Genomic DNA, 12,151 nt, shown 5'->3' with positions numbered 1-12,151 from the left:
CCGCCACCTCTCAAACGAAACAACACATATTCTGCTTTTTTAATTCTTTTTAACCAGGAAGTAGCCGATGACGGCCAGCCAATCAGCTGCGACTATTCAGTTAACTGCGACGAATGGGGTGGAAGTGACAGCGAAGGTAAATAAAACTATGTGTAAAGACTGTTAGAAACTATATTAAGTTCTACTTTAATGACATATTAGACGTGAGTATACACATTCCGAGATGAAAAGATTGTTAATTTAATTATCTTAGCTTTCTTAGCCGTCTAACGACACTATTTCCTCCAGTCCCCCTATCATGTGATGTTAAACATGAGGTGTCGTTGCTCGACTTTTCTTTTATCGTCTCGTCGAGAAGAAATACAGAGATTCTTGCTTTGGTGAAGCCTTTTACACTGTTTTTTGCTTTAAGATGGAGGTGAATCGTCTGGACTTCTACATCGGTCTCTCCCTGGCTGTGAGCTCCAGCGCGTTTATCGGAGCGAGTTTTATCCTGAAGAAGAGAGGCCTCCTGCGATTGGCCCGCAAAGGATCGATGCGAGCAGGTACTCTTCACGTCTATTGGACATCTTTGACATAACTGCCTTCACTTTCATATATTTTGTAAGAAATCTCTTTTAAAAAAATATGGATGTGTGTACAAAAATAAGCAGCTAAATATTTTGCAGCTGAAAAGTAGAATTTAGGAACTGTCCATCTGACCAAGCTCCTTGCTGCTTTCCTTCTTTTATAAATGTCACAGGTCAAGGTGGACATGCTTACCTAAAGGAATGGCTGTGGTGGGCAGGACTCATTTCAAGCAAGTGAATCATTTTGAAAATTTCTGCTTTTCATAGGGTTTGATTAAGCGGCCGTGCTTGCTGTACATGCAGAAGCCCTGCGTGCTCGATAGCTTCAAAATATCTCATTTTTCAGTAGGTTTTGTCATTCCTGTTTGTGTTTCAGTGGGAACCGGAGAGGCTGCTAACTTTGCTGCCTATGCATTTGCCCCTGCCACTTTGGTGACTCCTCTTGGAGCGCTGAGTGTACTAGTAAGGTAATTTCATTAGCCTGGAACTGCTTTATGTAACCATTTTGTGTGTGTGGTTTTTTTCTGTGACATCGTTACATCATTTGTAATTGTATAGATTAGGCAGCAAAATTCTCCCCAATCGTAATCTATAGAAACATTTCATCAAAAAGGATCATGTCCCAGCCATGTAATGAGAAGTTTCCTCATCCATCACTCAGATGTGTCTTTTTACATTTAAAAAAAAACTGAAACAGCAAAGCGGCAGTCTCCTGGTTGTTTAAGAATTTGCTGCTAATCCTAAAGTGACATCATAGACATGTGACTTTTACGAACCGTCTGCACCATTTGTGTTCTTCCAGTGCCGTGCTCTCCTCTTATTTCCTCAATGAGAGGCTGAACATCCATGGAAAAGTGGGTTGTTTGCTGAGCATCCTGGGATCCACAGTGATGGTGATTCACGCCCCTCAGGAGGAGGAAGTGGCTTCCCTCAGTGCCATGGCTGACAAGCTCAGAGACCCAGGTAGGAGCAGGCCTTCCCCGGCCCAAGGACATTCGCTCGGTCTTAAAATTCTCAGCCGGATCAACATTTGTGAATTCCTCCACCAGGTTTCATTGTGTTTGCTGTGTGTGTTGTGGGGAGCAGTCTGGTTCTTATCTTTGCTGTGGCTCCGCGGTTTGGACAGAAGAATGTGCTGGTCTACATCCTGATCTGCTCTGTTATTGGCTCCCTCTCTGTGTCCTGTGTAAAGGGCCTGGGCATTGGCATCAAACAGCTGTTTGCTGGCACGGCTGTTCTGAAGGAACCGCTTTTCTGGTCATTGGTCATCTGCCTGGTAATCTGCATCGGTGTTCAGATTAACTACCTGAACAAAGCGCTCGACATCTTTAACACGTCCATTGTTACTCCCATCTATTATGTCTTCTTTACGACCTCTGTCATGGCCTGCTCTGCCATCCTTTTCAAAGAATGGCTGAATATGTCTATTGATGGCATAGTAGGAACAATCAGTGGGTTCTTCACAATCGTTCTGGGGATCTTCCTCCTCCACGCTTTCAAAGACATTACATTTACCCAGGATTCTCTCCCACTCTTCATGAGGAAGGGGCCTCAGGATTTTCCTTGTGGCCACAAGCCTTACATGGCTCTTCCTCAACATGAAAGACCACTAGAGAGTGAGGTAAAACTGCCCAGAGAGGGAGGCATGATGGGGGGATGGAGTCCAAACCAGTGCAATAATTGAAAAACTTGTGAAGGCTGATTGTTCGTTGTTGTTTGTGTAGTTTGTGTTCAGGTCCATCACACACATTGCTCAATGGATCACGTTTACCTTTACCATCAACTTTATGCAGTTCCATTGGACATTACCCTATAGTCCTATTTATAGTAGTGTGAAAGGCAGTTCCATCACTGTGTATGTGTATGTTAAGTTTTATTTTAAAAATTGACTGGGAATGGGTGGGTGATGCCATGTCTTCACGCCTCGTAAAAAGTATTAACGTAACAGACTGTCTTGAATTAAAGGTAGCGTGAACTGTTTCAACCGTTATATTACTGTTATATGGCGCACACGCATATTATCACGGGCTCCAACTGTTGCTTGTTATTGTTGAGACCACCAGGGGTCGCTGTTCGAGGCGGAAAACCCTAACGGCTTCACCCATCTGTTTCATCCCCCCCATCAGTGCAGTTCATTGAATTCCTTTTCAGTTTTGCATTTGAGCCTCAAGTTTATATCGATGTCTTTAAGTGAAGACATGAACAAAAATGTTCTGAGTGCACTAAAGTCATGTTATCAGCATTTTCGATTCATCTTCCTGTAATACCTCAGTAAATTTCACCAAAGATGGCTGTGTTTGCTCAACTAACGTGATGCATCTGTTAGTCTTTGTATTTTTAATACACATTAAAATGTGAAATGTTAAAAAGGCAGAATAGTTTGGCATTTTTTATTGCATATGTACAGTCCCTATACAAGAACATCACTGCACCTTCAGTTAAAACACTGTTCTTTAGTAACAAAAGGTGTGATGAAGTGCTTCACACCAACTTACAAGTTCAACACCCCAGATGGCTCCATCTTCTGCAGAAGCAGAAACAAGTAATGACGCTACGGTTTTACAAACAGAACCAGAAATCCAACATCACAACAGGCCAGAAAAGTGTGGTCAATCGCAGGCACTTGCGTCCAACAGGACAACGCAGTTCCTTTCCCCAGCTCGGGACAGTTCAGCCATGTCTGGGTAGCTGTGAGGAACCGGCACGGTCACAGCGTGGGCCGTGTGCATGTGTCTTGAGTCCTTCGAGCGACACTTCTTAGTCTGTCATGGTCTCGGAGAATGAGCCCTTGCTCCTCTGAGTCTGTTCCAGTCTATTCAGGATAAACTGGCTGGTGTCAATGAATCGCTCCACGCAGTTCACGAAGCACATTTCTGCCCTCGAGTCCAGCTTGGGCCCAGGTTTATCCATACATTTATCCTAGAACCAACAAAAGACCCATGAGAAGGAATAATCGAATACAACAATTACTCTTTTTGGAATCTAGAGGAAAACCTGTATCCAGAGTTAATGCTTCATTTATGAGTGATGTGTGGGTGTTATTTAAAGCATGCAACTTTGATTAACAGGTCCAGAACATAAATGGAAACTGTAAATCTGGTTTTACACTATAGTGGCGTAGTGAGCATTATTTTACTCCAGCTGTGACCTCAACACACCAAATGTGGCATCCATTCATAACCTTGCCATGCAACCACAAATTATTCTTTACCGACTGGATCCAAAAGCAAAGCATCACCTTTATATGAGAGAGGCAACATTTGAGCCACTTTCTAGTAGTACTAATGAGTTTTAAATACTTTTTACACTCGAAGTTACGCAGAGTTTATTCATTTTACGAGTTAAGCAAAATGGAACGGCGTATGTATTTCTGCAAGGCTGACAAGCATCAAGAGTTACAGTTATGGGTTCATGTTCCATGTTGCTTTAATAATTTTATACACACGTGTCATTTCGTAAGACGACTCATTAGTTTATATGGAAATAGCAGCGCAGCACCGTTAGCTTAGAGCTAATCTCACCCAGCAAACCTCCGTCATATGATGCACCAGCTGCTGAAACCTTTGCTTCTGCGATTCGATTTCGATGAACTGCTGAAGCTGGGGATCGGCGCTCGCCCCCTGGCCATTCATATTGGATTAAAATAGTCGCAAACGAGGCAACTTTCTGATTCTTCTCACTCTGCTGCTGACCTTCACGTGAACGTGTGGACGACAGGAAGCAGGAAGTCAGCCAGCCAATCACAGCGCGCCTTGGTCTGACGCGTTCACGGCGCATATTTATAGTCGTCTATTAGAGAACTGCTGATATTTCATCATTAGACGAGAACAACGCAACAGTTTGACACTGGAATTCTTTCACACGAGAAATCCCACTGCCAGGTCGACACACTTGGCTTTTTTTAATTTGTGCAATAGTTCCTACAAAGCTTGGTTTCACATGTCTGCAGTGATTCCACAAAATACAAAAAAAACAAAATCAGATACAGTAAACACATTTCAGTCAAAAACTTTGAACACTATTTACAGGTGAAGATTACATACAGATTGGCAGATTTATTTAAAGTTCAGTCACCCTGACATTTAGTTTTAAATATCCCGTGCTTTGTCAGTTTGGGTCATTTCATTAAAATCATGTGAATTATTAGATTATCTATTTTTCCATTAGGTTCACTATAACATAAGATTCCAGGATTTCATTATTCAACCCTCCCACTCATTCACCTTTCCATATTAATCCGGTTTTCACTGTTTCTCCTGACTTGCATTATGATCCCAGTCGGTGAAACTGATGCCTTCTTTCTACTTGTGCCTGTAAAGTGTGTCAGACGTTTTGGTCTTGAATGTTTTCTTTTAGTTTTCACCCTGTTTTAAAGAGAGAAAGACCCACTGCAAGTGTGATGATAACTCAATAACATTGACTTTTACTGACGTCATCCTAAATGTAAGACAAACTTTAAAACCCAAATGTAGACTTACTTTCTTAATCAGGACCATATATTTTCGTGAGTTAGTGATCTACGATAACATTCATATAATGCATACAATGCTCATGTTTGAGAGAATCTCAGTTTTATCTGTTTCAGCCCGAGTGGGTTTTCCTCCTGGTGATATAAGAAAACGAGGCTCCAGCTGAAGCTTTTGATGTGGATGATTTTGGTGATCTACTAGAGCCCATCCAGCAGATCCTGAACAGTCAGAACCAGCTCCTCAAAGGTAGGCCTCTCATCTGCTTTCTGAAGATATAACAGAGACTATGGCATTTCAAGAAGGCCAAAGTTTTGATTTCATACAAACACACAAGACATCTTCCCAACAAATGACTGCTTACCTCATGCCAGCAGCTGGTCATGACAGCGTAGACCTTCTCACTGGCCAGCTGGGGACGGTAGAGGCGCCGACCACTGGACACCTTATCCACAATTTCCTGGTTGTTGAGGCGTTCATATGGGAGCTTTCCCAAAGTGTACACCTCCCACAGGAGGACCCCTGAGCATTTATATGACTGGTAAACTTGGGAACTAACTAAAAGCTAATTTTAAAAAAAAAAGTGGTGCTCTTTACCCACCATAAGCCCAGACGTCTGATTTGCTGCTGAATTTGCAATAGAGGAGGACCTCTGGAGGGGACCAGCGAACAGGAAACTTGGCTCCTACTGAACTTGTGTACTCATCATCTAAGACGTACCTGAGATAATGGAGGAAGGAAAAAAAGTTAGGCAATGTTAAGAAAGAACACTTCTACAAGTTTATAAATCGTGATTAATCTACAATCTCGTCATTTCACAGTGATATTTTACCTCGATAAGCCAAAATCTGTCACTTTAACAGTGCCATTGCTGTCTACCAAACAATTCCTGGCAGCCTGGGGACAAACATCATTTTTTAATTAGGTGATTATCAAATATTGTATTTATGTACGTATTACTAGTGTACTGGCTACATTGCGTCCCTCCTCATGTCTCACCAGGTCTCTGTGGATGTATTGCTTGGACTCCAGGTAGGCCATGCCTTCAGAGACGTCCTTACACATCTCCAGCAGCTGGACCATAGTCGGGTGCTGCTTCAGTCCTTCTCTGAGGTACGTCAGCAAGCAGCCGTTGGACAGAAACTCAGTCACGATGTAAATTGGTCTTTGTGTGGTGCACACGCCGTACAACTGGACCAGGTTTTCATGATGGAGCTTCCTGGTTTGAGTCAGAGCAGAAGGAAGGGAGTTAGCCGTGACACTTCACAGCATGATACCGAAAACTGTACAGATACCACGCTGACTGTACCAAGCTGTACAGATTAAAAGCTATCTTTTAACAATATTTTATATATAGAACAAGTGATTTCTGAGAATCCTGTGCTGATTTTCAGAATTCTGCAGAACACAAACGGGAGCTTCTCTGTGATAGCGAAAGCTGAAGCCACTAAATAAAATGAAAAGAGAAAAATGTGGAAGTTTAAAAGGTTAGTAAAGTAAAGTGCCTCAGCGAGTGTGCCTCAAATTGCTCTGGTTTCAGTTGATGGCGTTATCTCTCCAGCTGCGGTAAAGTCAAATCTGCCTTTTGCTCACATCATGATTTTTGCTTCCTCTATGAAGTCATCCTCAGACATGGAGCCCTCTTTTATCATCTTTATGGCCACGTCGTGTTTGCCCTGCCACTTCCCGTACTTCACCACTCCAAACTGGCCGGTGCCCAGGTCTTTGATGAAGGTGAGGTGACGAGGGTCGATCTCCCACACACCTGCAGGAAACCAGACAAAAGAAATCGGGTCTATTTATACTACAAAAACAATTTGAAATGATCTGCTGAGACCCAAAATAATTTTGAGAATGTGGCTCTTACCGTAGCCCAGCCCCACTGTTGATGGAGGCCGCATCCGGGTTGTTACGATATATTTCAGCCTGCTAACCATTCCTGTTGAGGTGGAGGAAACAAGGATACAAATACCACACTTGTGAGGTTATTTTGGATGGAAGGACTTTGACTTGTGCGCCACGGAAATACAGTAAATATTAACCATCCTGGTGTAAATAACCTGGCTCAGAATCTTGAAATTCTTAATATTAAAAAGTTTGCACATCCCCACACTTCTTAAACTTCTCAAACTCAGGAAACAGCCCTTTTTCACAGCCGGTCTCATTTCCTCTGATTAAAATCTGAACCCCGACTCGGCCACATTACCTTTTAACACGAGTCTCCGTCTTATAGAGTCACTCAGTTTGTGTTGACAGGCTGCTCCAGGCACATTTACACATATTTTGACTGAACCTTTCAGAATCACACTCTCTTTTTCCTGCACCATTTATGCTTAGAAGAACACACGTTTGAGACATTGACCTGCTGCATTGTGCTGATGGTAGACGATGAGCTCGGGGATGGTGCTGAAATAATGCTTCTCGGCCAGGTAAAAGTGTCCCTGTGGAGTGGTGCAGATGTTATAATGCCTGCAGCTTGCACCAGTGTCTCTGTGGAGAGTGTAGTGAGAGTAAGTCAACAGGTTTTTCATCGCACACGAGCAGCTAACATGGTCTCGGTTATCCAGAACACAGCTGTGAGCGCTGGGATGAAAAGCTTCTGTGGAGAGATTAGTCCAGGATTTGCATGAATAATTTACATCTCTTTGCTTCTGTGACCCTCTGTGTCCGCCTTCAACTCAAACTATTCTTTTAATTACATTACTGGGACCCGAGGGTTGCACGACTCAGCGAACTCACCCTCCACTCTTGCTTAATAAAGACACAGTGTATTTTCCAGGCCTGCTTGAGTCTCGCACCAAGAAGCCGCCATCTTTGTTCTGAGAAACAACACACACACAGTTTATTTGATACAGTTTAAAGCCAAATGTCACCCACTTGAATGGTAGATCATTTTACCTCGGTCCTCAACAGTTTTTCTGCTTGGCTGCGATTTGTGTTCTTACAAAACCAGCTGCAACAGAAAAGAAAATCCCTAATTTGTGCATTTTCCTGCATTCGTTGCTTCAGTAAGGATTTGCACAGGCAAAGATCCCTCTCATACTCACTCGAAACGTTCTAGCCCGTTTTCAGCTTCCACAACATAATTGCTGGGGATGTAGCCTTCATTCCTGCAGAAACAAAACAGAAACCTGGATGCAGCCTCTGGTCGGTGCTGGGTGGGTTAGTCCTATCTAGGAGGGTGGGGGGATTGTCACATGTACTCAATAAAAGACACAGTTGTACAACAGTCTACTCCTTTTGTTGCTGATGGAGCTGCATAGAGGGCAATGTTGTGTCCTGATTACCCGTATTTGTCTCTGGCCCTCCACCAATTGGGATCGGACATCTCCAGGATGGTGTACTCCTCATCCTTCTTCAGCTCCAGGTCTTGTGTCGTCATGGGTAAGTAGTTATACTCTGCTGTGACGGTCATGCCTACAGAGGGTCCCTGCGGCTCGGGAGCCTGCAGAAGTACATTTGGACCAGGGTTCTCCTAAAGCACCAACGACAGGATGGTGGAGGCGTCATTACGGAGGCAGGATATGGCATCAGGGACGTGAGGGTGTCTGTACCTCTGTCGGGGTTGGAGGAAGAGGTTTCCTGGATGTTCGTCGGGGGGAAATCCAGTTAAATCCTGTCAATGACACCATTTAAGGCCACGCCAAGGGTAATTTAGGAATGGCTAATCCAGGTCTCATTCTCACCGTTTTTGTTATCCAGCACCCTGCAGCCCATGGCTTGTTTGACCTCCTGGTGGCAGCACAGCCACATCCCGTCCATCCAGGCACAGGGATGGTACTTCTGCAGAAGGTCCTTGTTGCAGCGCACCACTGCCCACAGATACGGAGCACAGACGCACATTTACATTGAACCGACTGTTTCATTTGCATGTTCACCGAGAACGAGCGGAGACAAACATCAGACACATTGTTAAGTTCACATGAATGCACTGACTGTTTTTAAGGGTCTTTATCCATCGGCAGCGGGCGTCCTCGTTCTTCGCAAAAATGTACAAAGGCCCTTCGTCATACACGATCTGTGGTTTTTAAAAAAAAGTGTTGAGGAACATCGTGAGGATTCCTACATGCATCTTTTCACGTGATGCCTTTTTCTGAGAATGAACGTATCTTTAGCACTAAAGTCTCCTGTGGTTGGCATGTGCCCCAACGCTGAGCCCATCAGCTTTTTTTGAGAGTGGTAAACGGTTTAACGAACCTCCACTTTTACACACTTGAGGATTTTAGCTTTCGGTTTCCAGGCTGGAAACATGCAGATTCTCCGGCTATTTTATTGGCTTTTGAATGTCTAAAATTTGAAATCTCCTAAAAGAAAGAGAGATCATGGTCATATGTACCTGGAACGCATACATGCGCTCCTGCGGTGCGTTGGGCTCAGGTTCCACCGTCTCAACGCACTTGATCTTCTCCAGGTCCACTGATCCTCTCAGTCCTTTTCGTTTCTGCTTAACAGATGTCACAACTGTCAGGGGACTTCGGACAGATGTCGAGCACAGAAGTGAGTCTTCGTACCCGTTTCTCAGCATCAAAATCATAGTAGGCAATTTTCTCCTGGGTGAGGACGAACAGCCTCTCCTTGTAGTTCAGCGGAGAGGTCTTCTTCTTCTGCTGAGAGCGTTTAATGAAGAGCTCCTCCAAGATTAAATCTGACATGATTCAGTCCTGATAAATCTGTGAGGAATCTGGAAAATAAGGAGTCTGTGTGACTGCAGCAGTGGAGCTCGAACCTCATGAAACAGGTCACACCTGAAACAGTTTCTGCTTTGCTATTTAGCAGCAGATTTGAACACATTTTTCCTCATTTTCACCTGGTTTTGAGAGCGACGAGCACGGAGTCATGTGATCATAACACCTACAACATTATAATTATTAATAATATTAATAATGAATGTTTGAAAGATGCATCACGACTTGTCATTTACTTTTCATGCCTTTTACTGTTATACGTAGTTATACGTGTCATGACATTTCCACTCGAAAGTTGATCATAATCAACATTTTGGACAAATACTTAAAAAAGACTAAATATTAAAAAGATTAAATGTTTGGTTGTTTTTTTTAAAAATAAATTATGTGAATGATTAAAAAGGTGTAATTAAACATCAAGAACTGTGTGAAAATGTGGACACTCAGTTTTTACTTTTCCACATTTGGAGTTCTCATTATTCTTTTATTTGTATTAGTCTATAAATTTAATTTAAAACTACCCAACAACAACCAAATAAAAAATTGTCCCAATATATACATCCGTAAAGACTCGGAACCAGCTTCTGTGGAATCATTCTGTCCCTTAAATTCATTTAACCTGATTTGGTTAAAGTTTAACTCAGAAACAGAAATCTAGATCTCACAGCTCAATGCTCGCTCTGTTTGTCAGTGTGTTTGCACTTCACCTTGGACTATTTTCAGCTGGCGCGCACTTCCTTCTGTCATCTGAACTGTAACACCAGAAGCTTCTCTCACTCTCTGTTAACCAGGTCTCGGATCTTTCTCCTCATGTGACAGAATAAGCCTGAGTGAGCGCTCCTCGTACGTCCTCACCTCCTGTCCACCCCCCCCTCCCCCATCATTGTTTCCACACAGCAGTCCTCCAGAGCTGCTCCAGATCAAAAGATTTGGATTTTACTGCATCCAGGTTGCTAAGAGAGATTGAGGTTGCGTTTTTTGGAAGGGGGCGGGTTGGCTGTTTTTGAATGTATTTAAGGGAGTTGACTGAGGCCAACACAGACCAGCTCATGAGGAAGTTGCAACAAAGTTTTACTGCAATGTGAAGAGAGACTCTGCAGGCCCACTAATCTCACATGCTTTCTCTTTGTGACATATCTTCACACCTGAAGAACCATTAGATTCACACAGCAATGTGTGAATGTTTCTTTCCCTTTTTTGTTTGTTCTTCATTGTTTTTACATATCGAATGCAGCCATTGATTTGAATTCACAGTTAAATTAAGCTTGAAAACACCAGCAAATGCGTGAACCACTGCACATGCAACATCGCAGCAGCTGATTAGCTCTGAACCACTCACTTAACCAGAAATACGCATCTTCACAGATCATCACCTCAGTCCACAGAGCTGGTTGTGAAAACAGTTAAGTGGTAACAAGAAGCTGTGAGAAAAATGCAGCAGGTCAAATTCTGGGGGAAAGAGAAGCCCCATTTTCGTGTGCTGGGATACTGAAGGTACTTGTTTTGTTGCTGCATATCCATATTTCACAGCAAACACATTTAGGACAGGATTCTGTCAAGTTGCACTCTGATGTTTCCTGACAGATAAGCTGCAAGGAAATTTAAAAGAGAAAAAAAGTGTTCTAAATAAGTGACTACATGTAAAATACCTAATTTCTTACACATTTTACAAACTTTAACATTGTGCTCTTCTGTTCTTTGATGGCCTTTTCTCAGAATACATATTGACCTGCTGTGTATATTGATTAAATGCCATTTTCTGAAACTTCACCAGTCATGAAGTGCTGAAATGGTTTGGACCTTGTATCTGAGATATTTGAAAACGTGACGAATAATCGTAATTCTCTGGACATTATATGATCATTATCTGGCTGCTGATAATGTCGCCCCCTGTTCACTCTTGGATATCATGTATCCTTTAATGTGTGCAAGCTAAAGGGTATTTTGATATTTTCTTTTCATCACAACTTAAAATGAATAGCTGATTTTGTTTAAGTGAACACATTCTGGAGGACTGCCTCTTATGGCAGTTAAACTGGACTAAAATTAATACTCAAACCGCTCCATTACTTACCGGGACAGCAGAAAAGATCAACCATCCGACAGATAGCTTTTGATGTTGTACTTTGAAGTAGCAGCGTTACAAAGTGGTGGCATGAACCTTTGTCTCAGTTACCTTCCATTAAATGAATGTTGTTCAGTGTTGCAAGAACCTTAAACCCACCCACAGAGAGGAATCAACTCTTACTTCCCCTTTTTCTTCCTGCTTATTTTCATATCAGCCTACAGGACAGTTTTGGTGATAAAATGGAAGCAGGCTAAATATTAACACTGGCTGCATTTGCGTAGAGAGTAGTCAAACTCTTACATCTTTGTCTGAGAGGATTTCTGAATTCAAGCATCTCAAATTTGAACAAAGACAAAATAAAAC

At 42.7% G+C, this 12,151-nt stretch overlaps 3 protein-coding genes across 6 annotated transcripts; 1 reads left to right on the top strand and 2 right to left on the bottom strand.

Moving 5' to 3' along the window:
• The first annotated feature begins 39 nt into the window (after window positions 1–39).
• zgc:101583 (magnesium transporter NIPA2) lies at window positions 40–2,938 on the top strand. 2 transcript variants are annotated; one of them, XM_029847002.1, is made up of 6 exons: window positions 40–136; window positions 413–545; window positions 743–799; window positions 946–1,036; window positions 1,372–1,532; window positions 1,619–2,938. In XM_029847002.1, the coding sequence occupies exons 1-6, from the start codon at window positions 68–70 to the stop codon at window positions 2,251–2,253; spliced, it is 1,146 nt and encodes a 381-aa protein (XP_029702862.1). In that variant the 5' UTR covers window positions 40–67; the 3' UTR covers window positions 2,254–2,938. The 2 variants fall into 2 exon arrangements, with proteins under 2 accessions (XP_029702862.1, XP_029702863.1); XM_029847003.1 differs by lacking the exon at window positions 40–136 and adding an exon at window positions 138–203.
• A 7-nt stretch (window positions 2,939–2,945) lies between these two features.
• On the bottom strand, window positions 2,946–4,341 carry timm8a (translocase of inner mitochondrial membrane 8 homolog A (yeast)). Its single transcript, XM_003970561.3, has 2 exons — window positions 4,091–4,341; window positions 2,946–3,488 (listed from the first exon to the last, which is right to left on the bottom strand). The coding sequence occupies exons 1-2, from the start codon at window positions 4,199–4,201 to the stop codon at window positions 3,327–3,329; spliced, it is 273 nt and encodes a 90-aa protein (XP_003970610.1). The 5' UTR covers window positions 4,202–4,341; the 3' UTR covers window positions 2,946–3,326.
• A 103-nt stretch (window positions 4,342–4,444) lies between these two features.
• Window positions 4,445–11,951, bottom strand: btk (Bruton agammaglobulinemia tyrosine kinase). Of its 3 annotated transcripts, none has more exons than XM_003970613.3 (18): window positions 11,795–11,951; window positions 9,547–9,716; window positions 9,372–9,476; window positions 8,972–9,053; window positions 8,722–8,847; window positions 8,590–8,651; window positions 8,323–8,510; window positions 8,083–8,145; window positions 7,934–7,988; window positions 7,775–7,854; window positions 7,398–7,525; window positions 6,903–6,974; window positions 6,629–6,800; window positions 6,035–6,254; window positions 5,868–5,932; window positions 5,637–5,755; window positions 5,400–5,557; window positions 4,445–5,304 (listed from the first exon to the last, which is right to left on the bottom strand). In XM_003970613.3, the coding sequence occupies exons 2-18, from the start codon at window positions 9,685–9,687 to the stop codon at window positions 5,236–5,238; spliced, it is 1,905 nt and encodes a 634-aa protein (XP_003970662.1). In that variant the 5' UTR covers window positions 9,688–9,716; window positions 11,795–11,951; the 3' UTR covers window positions 4,445–5,235. The 3 variants fall into 3 exon arrangements, with proteins under 3 accessions (XP_003970662.1, XP_029702861.1, XP_011609183.1); XM_029847001.1 differs by having other exon boundaries at window positions 9,547–11,309; window positions 11,795–11,938; XM_011610881.2 differs by having other exon boundaries at window positions 10,428–11,934.
• Window positions 11,952–12,151: the final 200 nt, after the last annotated feature.

Source organism: Takifugu rubripes, chromosome 14, assembly GCF_901000725.2.
Source record: "Takifugu rubripes chromosome 14, fTakRub1.2, whole genome shotgun sequence".
In the NCBI taxonomy this organism is placed as follows: domain Eukaryota; kingdom Metazoa; phylum Chordata; class Actinopteri; order Tetraodontiformes; family Tetraodontidae; genus Takifugu; species Takifugu rubripes.
This window is presented reverse-complemented; position numbering and strand designations above follow the sequence as displayed.